The sequence below is a fragment of the Vombatus ursinus genome, unplaced genomic scaffold (genome assembly GCF_900497805.2).
Source record: "Vombatus ursinus unplaced genomic scaffold, bare-nosed wombat genome assembly UNPS02014801.1, whole genome shotgun sequence".
Taxonomy (NCBI): Eukaryota; Metazoa; Chordata; class Mammalia; order Diprotodontia; family Vombatidae; genus Vombatus; species Vombatus ursinus.
Window position 1 is genome coordinate 27,867,164 of NW_020954579.1, and position 11,578 is coordinate 27,878,741.

The 11,578-nt window shown below is 38.3% G+C and overlaps 1 protein-coding gene across 5 annotated transcripts; it reads left to right on the plus strand.

Moving 5' to 3' along the window:
- The first annotated feature begins 2,189 nt into the window (after positions 1 to 2,189).
- KPNA2 (karyopherin subunit alpha 2) lies at positions 2,190 to 10,919 on the plus strand. Of its 5 annotated transcripts, none has more exons than XM_027873202.1 (11): positions 2,190 to 2,301; positions 4,153 to 4,264; positions 4,441 to 4,578; positions 6,865 to 6,953; positions 7,205 to 7,473; positions 7,844 to 7,938; positions 8,462 to 8,725; positions 9,041 to 9,274; positions 9,445 to 9,627; positions 9,726 to 9,875; positions 10,586 to 10,919. In XM_027873202.1, exons 2-11 carry the CDS (start codon positions 4,190 to 4,192, stop codon positions 10,673 to 10,675), a joined length of 1,587 nt encoding a protein of 528 aa, XP_027729003.1. In that variant the 5' UTR covers positions 2,190 to 2,301; positions 4,153 to 4,189; the 3' UTR covers positions 10,676 to 10,919. The 5 variants fall into 5 exon arrangements, with proteins under 5 accessions (XP_027729003.1, XP_027729005.1, XP_027729006.1 ...); XM_027873204.1 differs by having other exon boundaries at positions 2,218 to 2,301; positions 4,176 to 4,264; XM_027873205.1 differs by lacking the exon at positions 2,190 to 2,301 and adding an exon at positions 2,337 to 2,354.
- The last annotated feature ends 659 nt before the right edge of the window (positions 10,920 to 11,578 follow it).

Consider the following 11,578-nt stretch of genomic DNA (forward strand, 5'->3'; position numbering starts at 1 on the left):
AGTGGAACAGTTTAATACAAGAAGTATAAAATCTTACTCAATAACAAAACCCTTGAAAATTAATTTGATCAGACACCTGAGTAACTCCATGAGACAACAAACAAATACTAGAACTTAATTAAAAGACTGTAAAAATATCCAACATCTGTCTGCCTCATTTTCCTCAACTGTAAAATGGGGACAATAACACCTACCTTCCAGGGTTATTGTGAGGATCAAATGAAATACTTTTAAAGCACTTACACAGTGCCTAGCCTGTAACTGGCACTTAATGTTTGTTCCTTTTCCCTTCTTCAGGCAATAGGTCTAGAATCTTAGGTGCAAGTATACTCAAAAATTATCTGGGCAACAATGATTTGGTAAAAATCTAGACAAATGATGATTCAATGAAATTTGTCAATAGTTGTGACATTTTCAGGTTGTCATAGGTAGCAAATGGCAGAGCTCAACTCAAGATCCAAGGCTTTTCGCCCTTTACTTTTACAACAGCTGTGTGAAAACATGATCTCTTATTGATAACTTCAACACCTTTGTTGATTTGAAAATTAAGAAACAATGAGTTGGAATTGTAATTGAGCTCCACCATAGCCATATAAATAGCATTTGGTTTGGATTTAGTTTATGCTATACAGGCAAGTTCCCTGCATTAGTGTGTGGAACTCCTGGGTGAGGAAAGTCCTTCTACCAATGTAACAATTTATAGTCTTAGAAGTACTTAGAGCACTGAAAGATTAAGTGACTTGTCTGGGTCACACAGCCAGGTCTTCCTGGCTTCCAGACAGGCTCTCTATACACTACAAAAATTAAGAATGAAAGAAATGTTTTGGATTAGATGGCCCCTGGAGGCTCTATACAAAGGTGGGAGGCAGAACCAAGACAAAGCAGTGTCAGGAAAACCGTATAGAGGAATCAATATCCAGGAGAGGGTGCCTAAGTGTTAAATGCTGCAGAGATATTCAGGTCACCTCCCTGTTGGATAACATCCTAGTTACTGTGGCAACCCATTCTACTTTCCCTACGACTGTTACGGTTTTCTTTGCAGTCTTAAGTGAAAGGTTTTTATTTGAAATAGTTAAGATAATTACCTCATTCTATTTTGGCTTTGGAAGACCAGGCAATAGCAGTTTTCAAAGTGTGGTCGGTGGGTCCCCAAGTTCCTTAAAGAGGTCCCTCAAAATCAAAACTATTTTCATAAGATATTTGCCTATTAAAATGCTCCTCCCTTTTCCAACTACTTATTTATGTGAAGCTGGGATTTTTTTTTCATGAACGTCAAATACATCTATATAATGCAACAGACAACACAAAAGCAAAAATGAGAATACAATTGTTTTCAATTAAGCCAGACATTAAAGAGATTTGCAACATTGTGTACAACAATGCCACTCTTCTCAGAAAATGTATGGGGAAAGTTATTTTTTATATAAAATGCTATTAATGTTTACATTATTTTCAAACGAATTAAACATTTTAAAATTTAATTTCTAATACGGTAAATATCAATAAATATTATAGCAAAAGCTATTTGGGATCCTTGAGAACTTAATGCGAGTCCTGAGATCAAAAAGTTAGAGAACTCTTGCAACACACTGATGTTGCATCACAGCACTTACTGAAGCTGCCCCCCAAAAACTACAAATTGCAGATTTTCTAAAACAAAAAAGTTCCAAATCCCATACAATCTAAGAGCCTCCCTGGAGCAAGCACGTGGAAAATAATCATTTGTCTAAGCTGCCCACTGAAAATTTTTAAAAATATTTTTGCACGTTTTTTGCCTTTGAATCCCCAATGTTTAGCAGGGCTTCCGGCACACTGCGGTAACTTAATCTCTGTGGACTTGACCCGACAAATCGATGAACTCCTAAAATTGAAGAGTGAACACAGACCTCACAGATTAAGAATTAAGGACGCCCACCAGCCCAACACGCACAAAGATTGAAAAATCAAGGCGTCACAGCGTGGCTGCAAAGCATTCTGGGATGGATGCGCAGGTTTTGCTCTTCCCGCACCTCACGAGAACTCCTCCCTCTCCACTCCCCCGCCCTCTCGCTCTACTCCCTCTGCCGGCTCCATCTTGGGACCACCCAGCCCCGTGTTTTTCAAATCCACCAATGGCTGTGTTGCTTGGGCTCGAATGAGCCAATCGGAGCTCCGGGCCGCCGGGAAATTTAAATCGCGCCGGAGACCCTCACGCGCCATACGGCTTTCAGGGCTGAGCTGGAGTGGCTGCTGGAAGTGTGGCCGTGACGCAGCTGCAACATCCTCCCGCTTCCCCTACGGGGCCCGGCGACCTCCTGCAACGTGAGTTCTTTTCTCTTCGTCGGCGAGAGGGGAGACCAGGCCAGCCGGAAACGGTCGGCTCCGGGGCTGGCGGGGGGGAAGGAGGAAGAGGTGTGGGAGAGTCGCCTGTTTTTCTCCGGGCCTTCGTGGGGAAGGGCCTGGCTAGGGCGGTGGGCCTCGGGCCGCGCTCGGGCGCTTCCCGGCGTTGGCAGCGGCCGCAGCTGCGTTTCCAAAACCGGTTCCCCTGGGCCGCTCTGCCGAGGCCGGCCGGCGGCCGTGGAGATCTGAGATCAGCTTCGTATTTCAGCTGCTGCCCATGCTCGGGCTGTGGTAGGAGAGTGTTTGTGAGCGCGCGCGCGTGTGGAGCCGAGTTTGGGGGGGGCGAGACACATACACCCACGCTGCAGAGGGGTGGGCTTCCCACGATCCGACCCCAGCGCGGCTTGTTCTTCCCTCCTCCCTCAGCACTTCTGGGGCCTGAAAGACGAGCCGCCGCCCCCCGATAACAGGCGGCCGGGGCTGCTCGGGTCTTTGTGTCTAGCGGGTGTCGCCCCTCCCGAGCTTCGCCTCCGAGGACGCCTAGGGCTCTGCTGCTCCCTGGGAGTCGTCGCGGGGATGGGGTGCGGGGAGGAAATGGGGGGAGGGGAGGCCTCCTGAATTTGCACTCTTTCCCATCCAGCATCTGGTTCAGGGAAGGGTCGGAAGTGCTCAACTTTGCTGCCTGCCCAGGCCAGAGGTCGGTGGCAGTTAATGGGGTTGTGTCAGTTGTCTGACAGCTTAAGCCACTTCTTGGGCTCGCCGCCCTGGGCACGGAGCTGCAGTCTTATGCATGTAGTAAGCGCCTAATAAATACCGGGCCTCGCCCCCAGGCCGGGAGAGGAGCCCTGCCTCACCCTCTGCGTTTCCCCGGCTTCTAATACCACCGTGAAGATTTTTTTTTCCTGCCTTCTAAAAATGATCTCCCATTTATACTGTACATAGCGTGACTGGTTGTTGTCTTCATATTAGGATGTGAATTCCTTGAGGGCCGAAATTGTATTTTTGCTTTTTTAATGCCGTGGCACTTAGCTTAATGCCTGGCACATAGTAAGTGCATGTAATTAACTTGTTGGAGTAATTGATGGATTGAATATGGAAGGTCTTGATTGGAACTGCTTACACTTTTGTGTATTAAGTTAAGTTGTGAGAAGACCCTGAGAACTTAATGTTGTCTTTTTAATTTTTTTTAAGGACGTGTTAATGGCTAGGTGTTATAACTTTGTTCGTTTCCCCACCATAGGAACAAATTGATGCTTGTCAGCTTTTTATTCTTGTTGAATTATTTTAAAAATTAAATTTAAAATGTCATTTATCTTAACAGGAAACAAATGCCAAGAAATTTTCCTAAAATTCTGCTATATTATGACTACTTAAAGGAAATAGAGTAGTATTTTGGTGTAATGGACATTTAATGGAGAAACTGGCTAGGGTTTAAGTGCTGGCAGTTTATCACCTTGCTGTCAACAGGCATTTATTAAGAGGTTACTATGTCCTAGGTATTGAGCTAAGCTGTGCTTAATATAGATTACTATGAACTAGAGTACTTTTTAGTTTAATACATAGTTTATTGACTATGCTGTGGTTCCTGTTACATGGTGTTCATTATCTGGTAAGCACCTTCTATATGCTAGGCAGTGGAGAATTCAAGTACAAAAAATGAAACGAATTTATAGAAATATTTATGATACATAATATACTACTTTGGTAGTTGACATTGCTATCAATGTTAGTGCTGTATTTTCTGTTGGTTGGAGATAATAATTACTGTTAAGCACAAAAAATTCTGTAGGACTTTTTAAGAAGGCATTGAAATTTCTTTTTTGTTTGTTTCAGTTCCCTCCTTGCTTTTCTCCTAGTGTTGAACACAACCATGTCCACCAATGAAAATGCTAATTCACTAGCTGCCCGGCTTAATAGGTTTAAGAACAAAGGGAAAGACAGCACAGTGAGTAGCCTTAATTTTGTTAATTTTCTAGATAATTTTTTTGATGGGGGAAGGGCACATGCTTGGATGCTTGGAAAAAAGAAAACTTATAGGCAGCCAAAATTTGTCTTAGTAAAGATAATTAAGCTGTTGTGGATTAAAAACAAAAAAAAACAAACCACCTTGTTTTCCTCAAGGAAATGAGGCGTCGGCGTATTGAAGTGAATGTAGAACTGAGAAAAGCTAAAAAAGATGACCAGATGCTGAAAAGAAGAAATGTCAGCACTTTCCCTGATGATGCTACTTCTCCTCTGCAAGAAAACCGAAATAACCAGGTAGGTTTATCAGTTAATTCTAGTAGATTTTGCACATGTGATTTTTATACTTTAGAGTTTAGTTATATAAATTATAAATCCTCAGAAAAGGCATATGCCCTGTATAAATTGGGCTATGGTTCTCCTTCAAACCTAGACATTCTTATTGCTTGAAGTAGCAGGCTTGATATGACAGAAAATGGTATAAGTAGCTGGCTGTTGAGGGATACTGTAATCCTTTGTTGCCCTGTATTAGCCTCAGTTGTCTTTGATTTTTTTTTTTTTTACATTCCCTTTCCCAGCAACATCTGTATTTAGAATGTCTCTCATCCCTCCACTTTTTACTCTATTTGTCTTTTGGGTGGAGTGGGCAGGAGTTGGAGAGTATGGCCACCTCACTGGTCTTTCTATCTCTAGTATTACCTGTCCTTCAGAATGTTGTTAAACTAACCTTTATGACACTTTTAAAAATCGTATTACTCCCCTGATATTTCCATTGCCCTGCTGTTGGGGGAATATAAGCTTGGGCATGTAAGATCCTTCACAAATTTTATCCAAATTAAAATAATTCCGATCACCTGTACCCCATCCTCTTTGGTTTTCTTGATGTCATCCATAAATTTTTAGAATGACAGTCATAATTTCCCTTAAGTTCATAGTAATTGTTCATATTCTGATGATACCTGATATGTATATCTCTTTTTTGTACATGTTTTGTTCATACTAGGGCAAGCCCCTGGAATATATTTTAAACAATATGCTGGAATCAGATGCATGCAACTATATGGTGTTTGTACTGATGAACACAAAACCTTGGGAAAAAATTACTTAGCAATTTTGAGGAAACCAGAAAACAGTATCCCCAAAAAAATGGGAACAGACCAACATAATTGTGTAACTTGATTAAAATCTTAGCAAACTGTGGCTTTCTTTTGAAAAGTGCATAAATAATGTTGATTATAAATAAACTGTTTGCATAATAAAATAATACACATCCTGAATCAGAAGGGAAAATCTTTCATCAGCAGGGCTGACAAATGTCAAAAGGCCATTGTCTAATAGTAAGTTCAGAAGAAAGAACAATCTCATGAGAAGTTCAGAAATCGGAATTCTACCTAATGACATCAAATTGGAATAAAAGACAGTTTCACTGCTAGCTTGACTCTAGTTGAACATGGTAGATTGCTTGTGGTTATGAATTAGTCTAGCCTTTTTGTAAAGTAGTAATACAATTATTGGCCCTTAAGGAAGTTGATTCCTAAGATTGTTGTGGGGAGGGGGTGGTACACGAACTTGTTAAAAATATAACTAGCAGCTCTATCTCTAATAGCAAAACTGGAAATATACTAGACATTCTTTGGTGAACTGAGTAAGTTCACCAGTTTCTTAAGCTGTACCATATTGAAGTAAAGGTATTGAAATGGACAATGCCCTGCTTTAATGATTCCATATACCTCTGTGATCCTGTTACTAGGGCTGCTATTCTTTTTATCAGCGCAAAATACTTTCTTGTCCACTTTCACTGTAGGTCCTCCTGAAAACTTACGCTTTCCTGTCAACTTTAGTGCATTTCTTCTGCATATTGTACCAATAACCCTAAAATGTTTTCCCTGTTTAACACCATTTATATAAATACCAGCTCTTAGCAGATGATGAAGAGGACTATGGGCCTTCATTTTATGTGATAACATTTAGTTTGAAAATCTGATTGATGGAGATGAACTGGTGTTTTAGAAGGCATATTTGGAGGGTTAGATAAGGCAACCCTTTGGCATCTCCAAATCATTGTTTTCCATTTTCCTCCTTGAGGTGGAAAATATCATTCTCAATCTATTACAATCCAACCTAACAAGTATTTTCTTTTTCTTTTCTTTTTTGTAAATTTTTTATTCATTTTAAACTTAAATACAAAATGAGAAAAGAAAAAAAAACATTTCCATGTACGCAACAGAACGTAAGAGAGGATTCAGTAAAATGAAATCAATTCATATTATGTAACAATGGATTTAAAAGGAATATAAATGTATATGAAGTAATTTGGAACGAAGAAAGCAGAGCCAAAAGAACAGTATATGCTAAGTAAACTTGAAATATGGCAAACATTTTTACATACATTGTAAAAGGTACTAGGTCAGTATACCCATGTTTGAGGTATGGTCAAATATTAATAAATTGTCATTTACAGTCTTTTGGAATATCTTGTTTAATCTTGATCAGCTTTGTTCATTTTTTTGCTCTCATTTGAATACCCTACTTGTGATGGAAGTTAAATTGATTGCTCTCTCAAATTATTCAAATTTTTTAAAGGGTTCTGCACTTTGGTCTGTTGAAGATATTGTCAAAGGCATAAATAGTAATAACCTGGAAGTTCAACTTCAGGCAACCCAAGCTGCTAGGTAAGTAATTTTTATTAGTGGGAGGAAATAAGAGGAAATTAGGCATTTAATATCTTTTTTAAAAGCAATAATTGTTAAATCAAGTAAAATAATCTTGGTCTAATTCTGGGCTCAGTTCAAACTTAAGTTTTAATTTTTATTGACCCAGTTAGCAGAACATACTATTGCTTTCATTTTAAAAAGAAGTTTTAGAATGATGAGGATTGCATATCAGATTCTTTGTAATACTTATTTTTTTGTTACCTTTTTAGGAAACTCCTTTCTAGGGAAAAACAGCCTCCCATAGACCAAATAATAGAGGCTGGTATGATTCCAAAGCTTGTAGGCTTCTTGGGCAGGACAGACTGTAATCCTATTCAGTTTGAATCGGCTTGGGCACTTACTAACATTGCTTCTGGAACATCAGACCAAACCAAGGCTGTGGTAGATGGAGGGGCTATACCTGCGTTCATTGCCCTCTTGGCCTCTCCCCAGGCTCACATCAGTGAACAGGCAGTGTGGGCTCTGGGAAACATTGCAGGTATGTGAATTATGGAACTGTTTTTGGTTTGGTTTATCTAATAGCCAAACAGGTTTTGAGTAGAAGGATGACAGTTGTTGAGGCTTAGGCTAAAAGCCCCTGAACCTATAAATTGGAATTATTTCAACCTTTCCAAAAAGGAAAATTTGATATCCATTGTAGATCAGATTGAAGGAGAATTTACCTGGTATGTTAAAACCAACCTTAAATAGACTTAAATGGGTTTTTAAAAATCTGAGTGATAACCTTTGACATTGCTTTCAAACAAGGAGAAAGGAATGTGGATATTGTAAAGTCAGTTATATGTAATTTATTAATCCTTCAATTTTCTATCACTCCTGCAAGTGACAGTTAACATCTGTTTTTCCAGGTGATGGTTCAGCCTACAGAGATTTGGTTATCAAGTATGGTGCAATAGACCCTCTTTTAGCTCTGCTTGCAGTTCCTGATATATCATCATTAGCAGTAAGTTAATTAAGCCATTTTCGTTAGTAAAGAAACATTCTTAGCCAGGCTTTCAAAACCTCAATTTGGGTGTTATATCTTACCTTTCTAGCCTTATCTAAGACTGGACTTATACTTGTCTGTGATCTCTCAAGTGTTATGACCTGCTTGAGTCTCTTCTCACTTGCCCCTGAGATGCCCTCTTTGCCTCTTCAGCCATTTTGCTTTGTTTAACATCTCTGATACATTGTAGTTATTGTTAAATATTTGAAAATCATTATTTGTCTTACCCCTAGATTTTTTTTTGAAATGGGGTTTATCATGAACTCCTGGTGGTCTGATGAAGTCTATGGACTCAGAACAATGTTTTTAAATGCATAAAATACCTGCGATTACAAAAGAAATTGATTATATTGAATTAAAAATGTGGCCACCTCCATCCCCCTCCAAATGAGTAAATCCCCTAATCTTCCAGACCGATGATTTTCATGCATTAAATGCTTAATTGTTTGAATTGGACTGATTTTTTTTTCCCCTTTCTCAGTGTGGTTACTTAAGAAATCTTACTTGGACACTCTCAAATCTTTGTCGTAACAAGAATCCTGCTCCCCCAATAGAAGCTATTGAGCAAATTCTTCCTACCTTAGTTCGTCTTTTGCATCACGATGATCCAGAAGTTCTGGCAGATACCTGTTGGGCCATTTCCTACCTCACAGATGGCTCAAATGACAGGATTGAAGTGGTTGTGAAAACTGGAGTTGTCCCACAGCTAGTGAAACTTCTGGGATCTGGTGAATTGCCAATAGTGGTAAGAATTTTTTTTTTCTTTTAAAAGATATGAAGTAACTTAACTACATTTCATTGATAGACTGAGGAATGCTAAATTAGCTTGGCATTTCCTCAATCTTTGTGTCTAGTTTGTGCTGGTTATTTATGTTGTATAACTTAAGGATATAGTATTTTTTAAATGTTGCAGATTTTAAGCCACCTATTACTCAGTAGTGTTGTACTGCATGCTGAAAGAACAGTTAGATCACAAACATAAAAATGAGGGAATGCAAAGTTTTTCTCAGTGTTATTGATAGTAATAGCTGTTTATTTTGACATACACTTTCTTTTTCAGACCCCTTCCTTAAGGGCTATAGGAAATATTGTCACTGGGACAGATGAACAAACTCAGATTGTAATAGATTCAGGAGCCCTTGCTGTCTTTCCTAGCCTGCTTACTCACCCCAAAACCAATATCCAGAAGGAGGCTGCATGGACCATGTCAAACATCACGGCTGGCCGTCAGGACCAAATACAGCAAGTTGTGAATCATGGACTAGTTCCATACTTGGTTGGAATTCTGTCAAAGGTATGAAAATAGAAGAAATGTTTGTGTCCTATATTAACTTTTCAGCCATCCCTTTGTGTGGTAGAAGTATATTGCTTAAATACCCTAGTATTCTACCAGCTACCAACTGGTGTTAACTGATCCTTTGCTGTTTTAAACTATTTAATATTTTTTGTTTGTACGTTGAACAGGGAGACTTTAAATCACAGAAAGAAGCTGTATGGGCTGTCACAAACTATACAAGTGGTGGAACAATTGAGCAGATTGTGTATCTTGTCCAAAATGGAATTCTGGAACCTTTAATCAACCTCTTGTCTGCAAAAGACAGCAAAATTGTCTTGGTTATTTTGGATGCAATTTCAAATATTTTTCTGGTGAGTTTCTGGCTGTTATAAACTCACTTATTTTTGAATATTGAGTTTATGTAATTGGTTTCAGCAAGTGTAATTAATCTATAGTGATTGATTCTTAGGCTGCTGAAAAACTAAATGAAACTGAAAAACTGTGTATCCTAATTGAAGAATGTGGAGGGCTAGACAGAATTGAAGCACTTCAATCCCATGAAAATGAAATGGTCTATAAGGCTTCCTCAAGCTTAATTGAAAAGTATTTCTCTGCAGAGGTGAGTATTAGATGAAGAATAAACCAGTTCAGTTTGATAAATATTGCATGTGATTTTTAAAAAATGTATTTAAATTAACTAGCATTAAGTTAATGGGAGGTCTAGATTGTTTATGGGTGTACACTCCTGGGAAGGAATTTGGATCATTGGCACCTTTTTTGCAATTTAACTGTGATGTTTAGGTTTATAGCAAAAAATAAGACTTAAATCTTACTGATGCGAAAGATGGCCCAATAGCCAAGCATAACACACTGCCACTCTGTTTTCCTATCACTAATTTATTGAGAGTAGCTCATTCCTTTTTGTCTTATAAGCATTCGTTCATTCAATAAGTTAAAACTACAGATACAGAAGGACTTAAAATAGACTACTGATTCCAACATATACTTGGGAAATTGCCCTAACTTCTGGGTTACTAGTCTTGTTCCTAGTGTGTTTAATTAGCATCTTTAAAATGTCAGTACATTTTGTGAAAGTGTTTGAAATGTTTCATTTGAGAAGAATTATGGGTTAAATAGAAAATTAATAATTTTGTCCTCTTTGAAACAGCATAAATTAAATAGGTCTGTTGTGGCCTTTGATATCTTATCCTGTAAACAAAACAAAGCCTGGTTGAAAGTTGTATATGGGGTATCCACAGACTTTTATAGGCTTCTTGCCTATATACATTACTGTACAAGTATTTTTTTTGTGTTCTCTCCTCCTTCCAGGAAGAAGATCAAAATGTTGTACCAGAATCTACCTCTGATGGCTATACCTTCCAGATTCAAGATGGCATGCCTGGGACCTTTAACTTCTAGATTTTACAGTCAAACATTCAAGTCTTATATGCCTTGTTCTTGGTATAATTTTGTCTTACTGTCTCTCCACTTTAAGATCTTTTTTTAAATGTGACTTTTAATGTAGCACTAATGCATACTTGAACAGTTTGAACTGTGTACATACTGTATGAAACCTCTATCCTCAATAGGTTCTTATTTCTATGTGGAATTTCCTGTCTTGCAGTGTCCTGTAAATAAAAACTTAATTCCACACTTTGCCTTACCTCAGCCTGCCTAATTTATCATATTTTAAATGGGTGCTACCTTTTAGTCCAAGAAAAGTGGGAGATTCTATTCCAAGGATCTGTGATTTTTGTCTGTGGTTATTTCCTCCATAAATGGAGTTTGTAACCTGAAGAATGTGGTTTTTAAAGAGTTGATTTGGCTGAAAATCCATGACTTTGTGGCTGGCCCACTCCAGACTTTTCTAAAACTAGGCTGCTAGTCTTACTACTAGCAGTTATCACTAGGCCAGGTTGATCACCCTAACACAACTTAATGTAGAATATAGCAGAGCCTGCATTTTATTCATAACAGCCTTTGTCAAATCAACATGATAGATTCAAACTTCAGTGGAAGAGATGTTTGTGTTTCTATTCTGATTATTGTACCTTAGTAAATAAACAATTTCCAATGTGAGAAACTTATTGGGCATTCTAAAGTTCATTTTAACTTTTCTTTCTTCCCACTTAAATTTCCTTCTTTGCCATTTTGTACTATTGCCTCTTAATCTGTCAACTCTTATTTATTCTGCTGTATAAATGTAAATTTAATCTCCTGTATACTGTACTTGAATATTTGCCTCTTGCCCTTTCTAAAAATTGTGTGTGAAATTTATCCAAAGCATTTCACCTAAATTTTAATGTCAACCCTTCTGGGCAT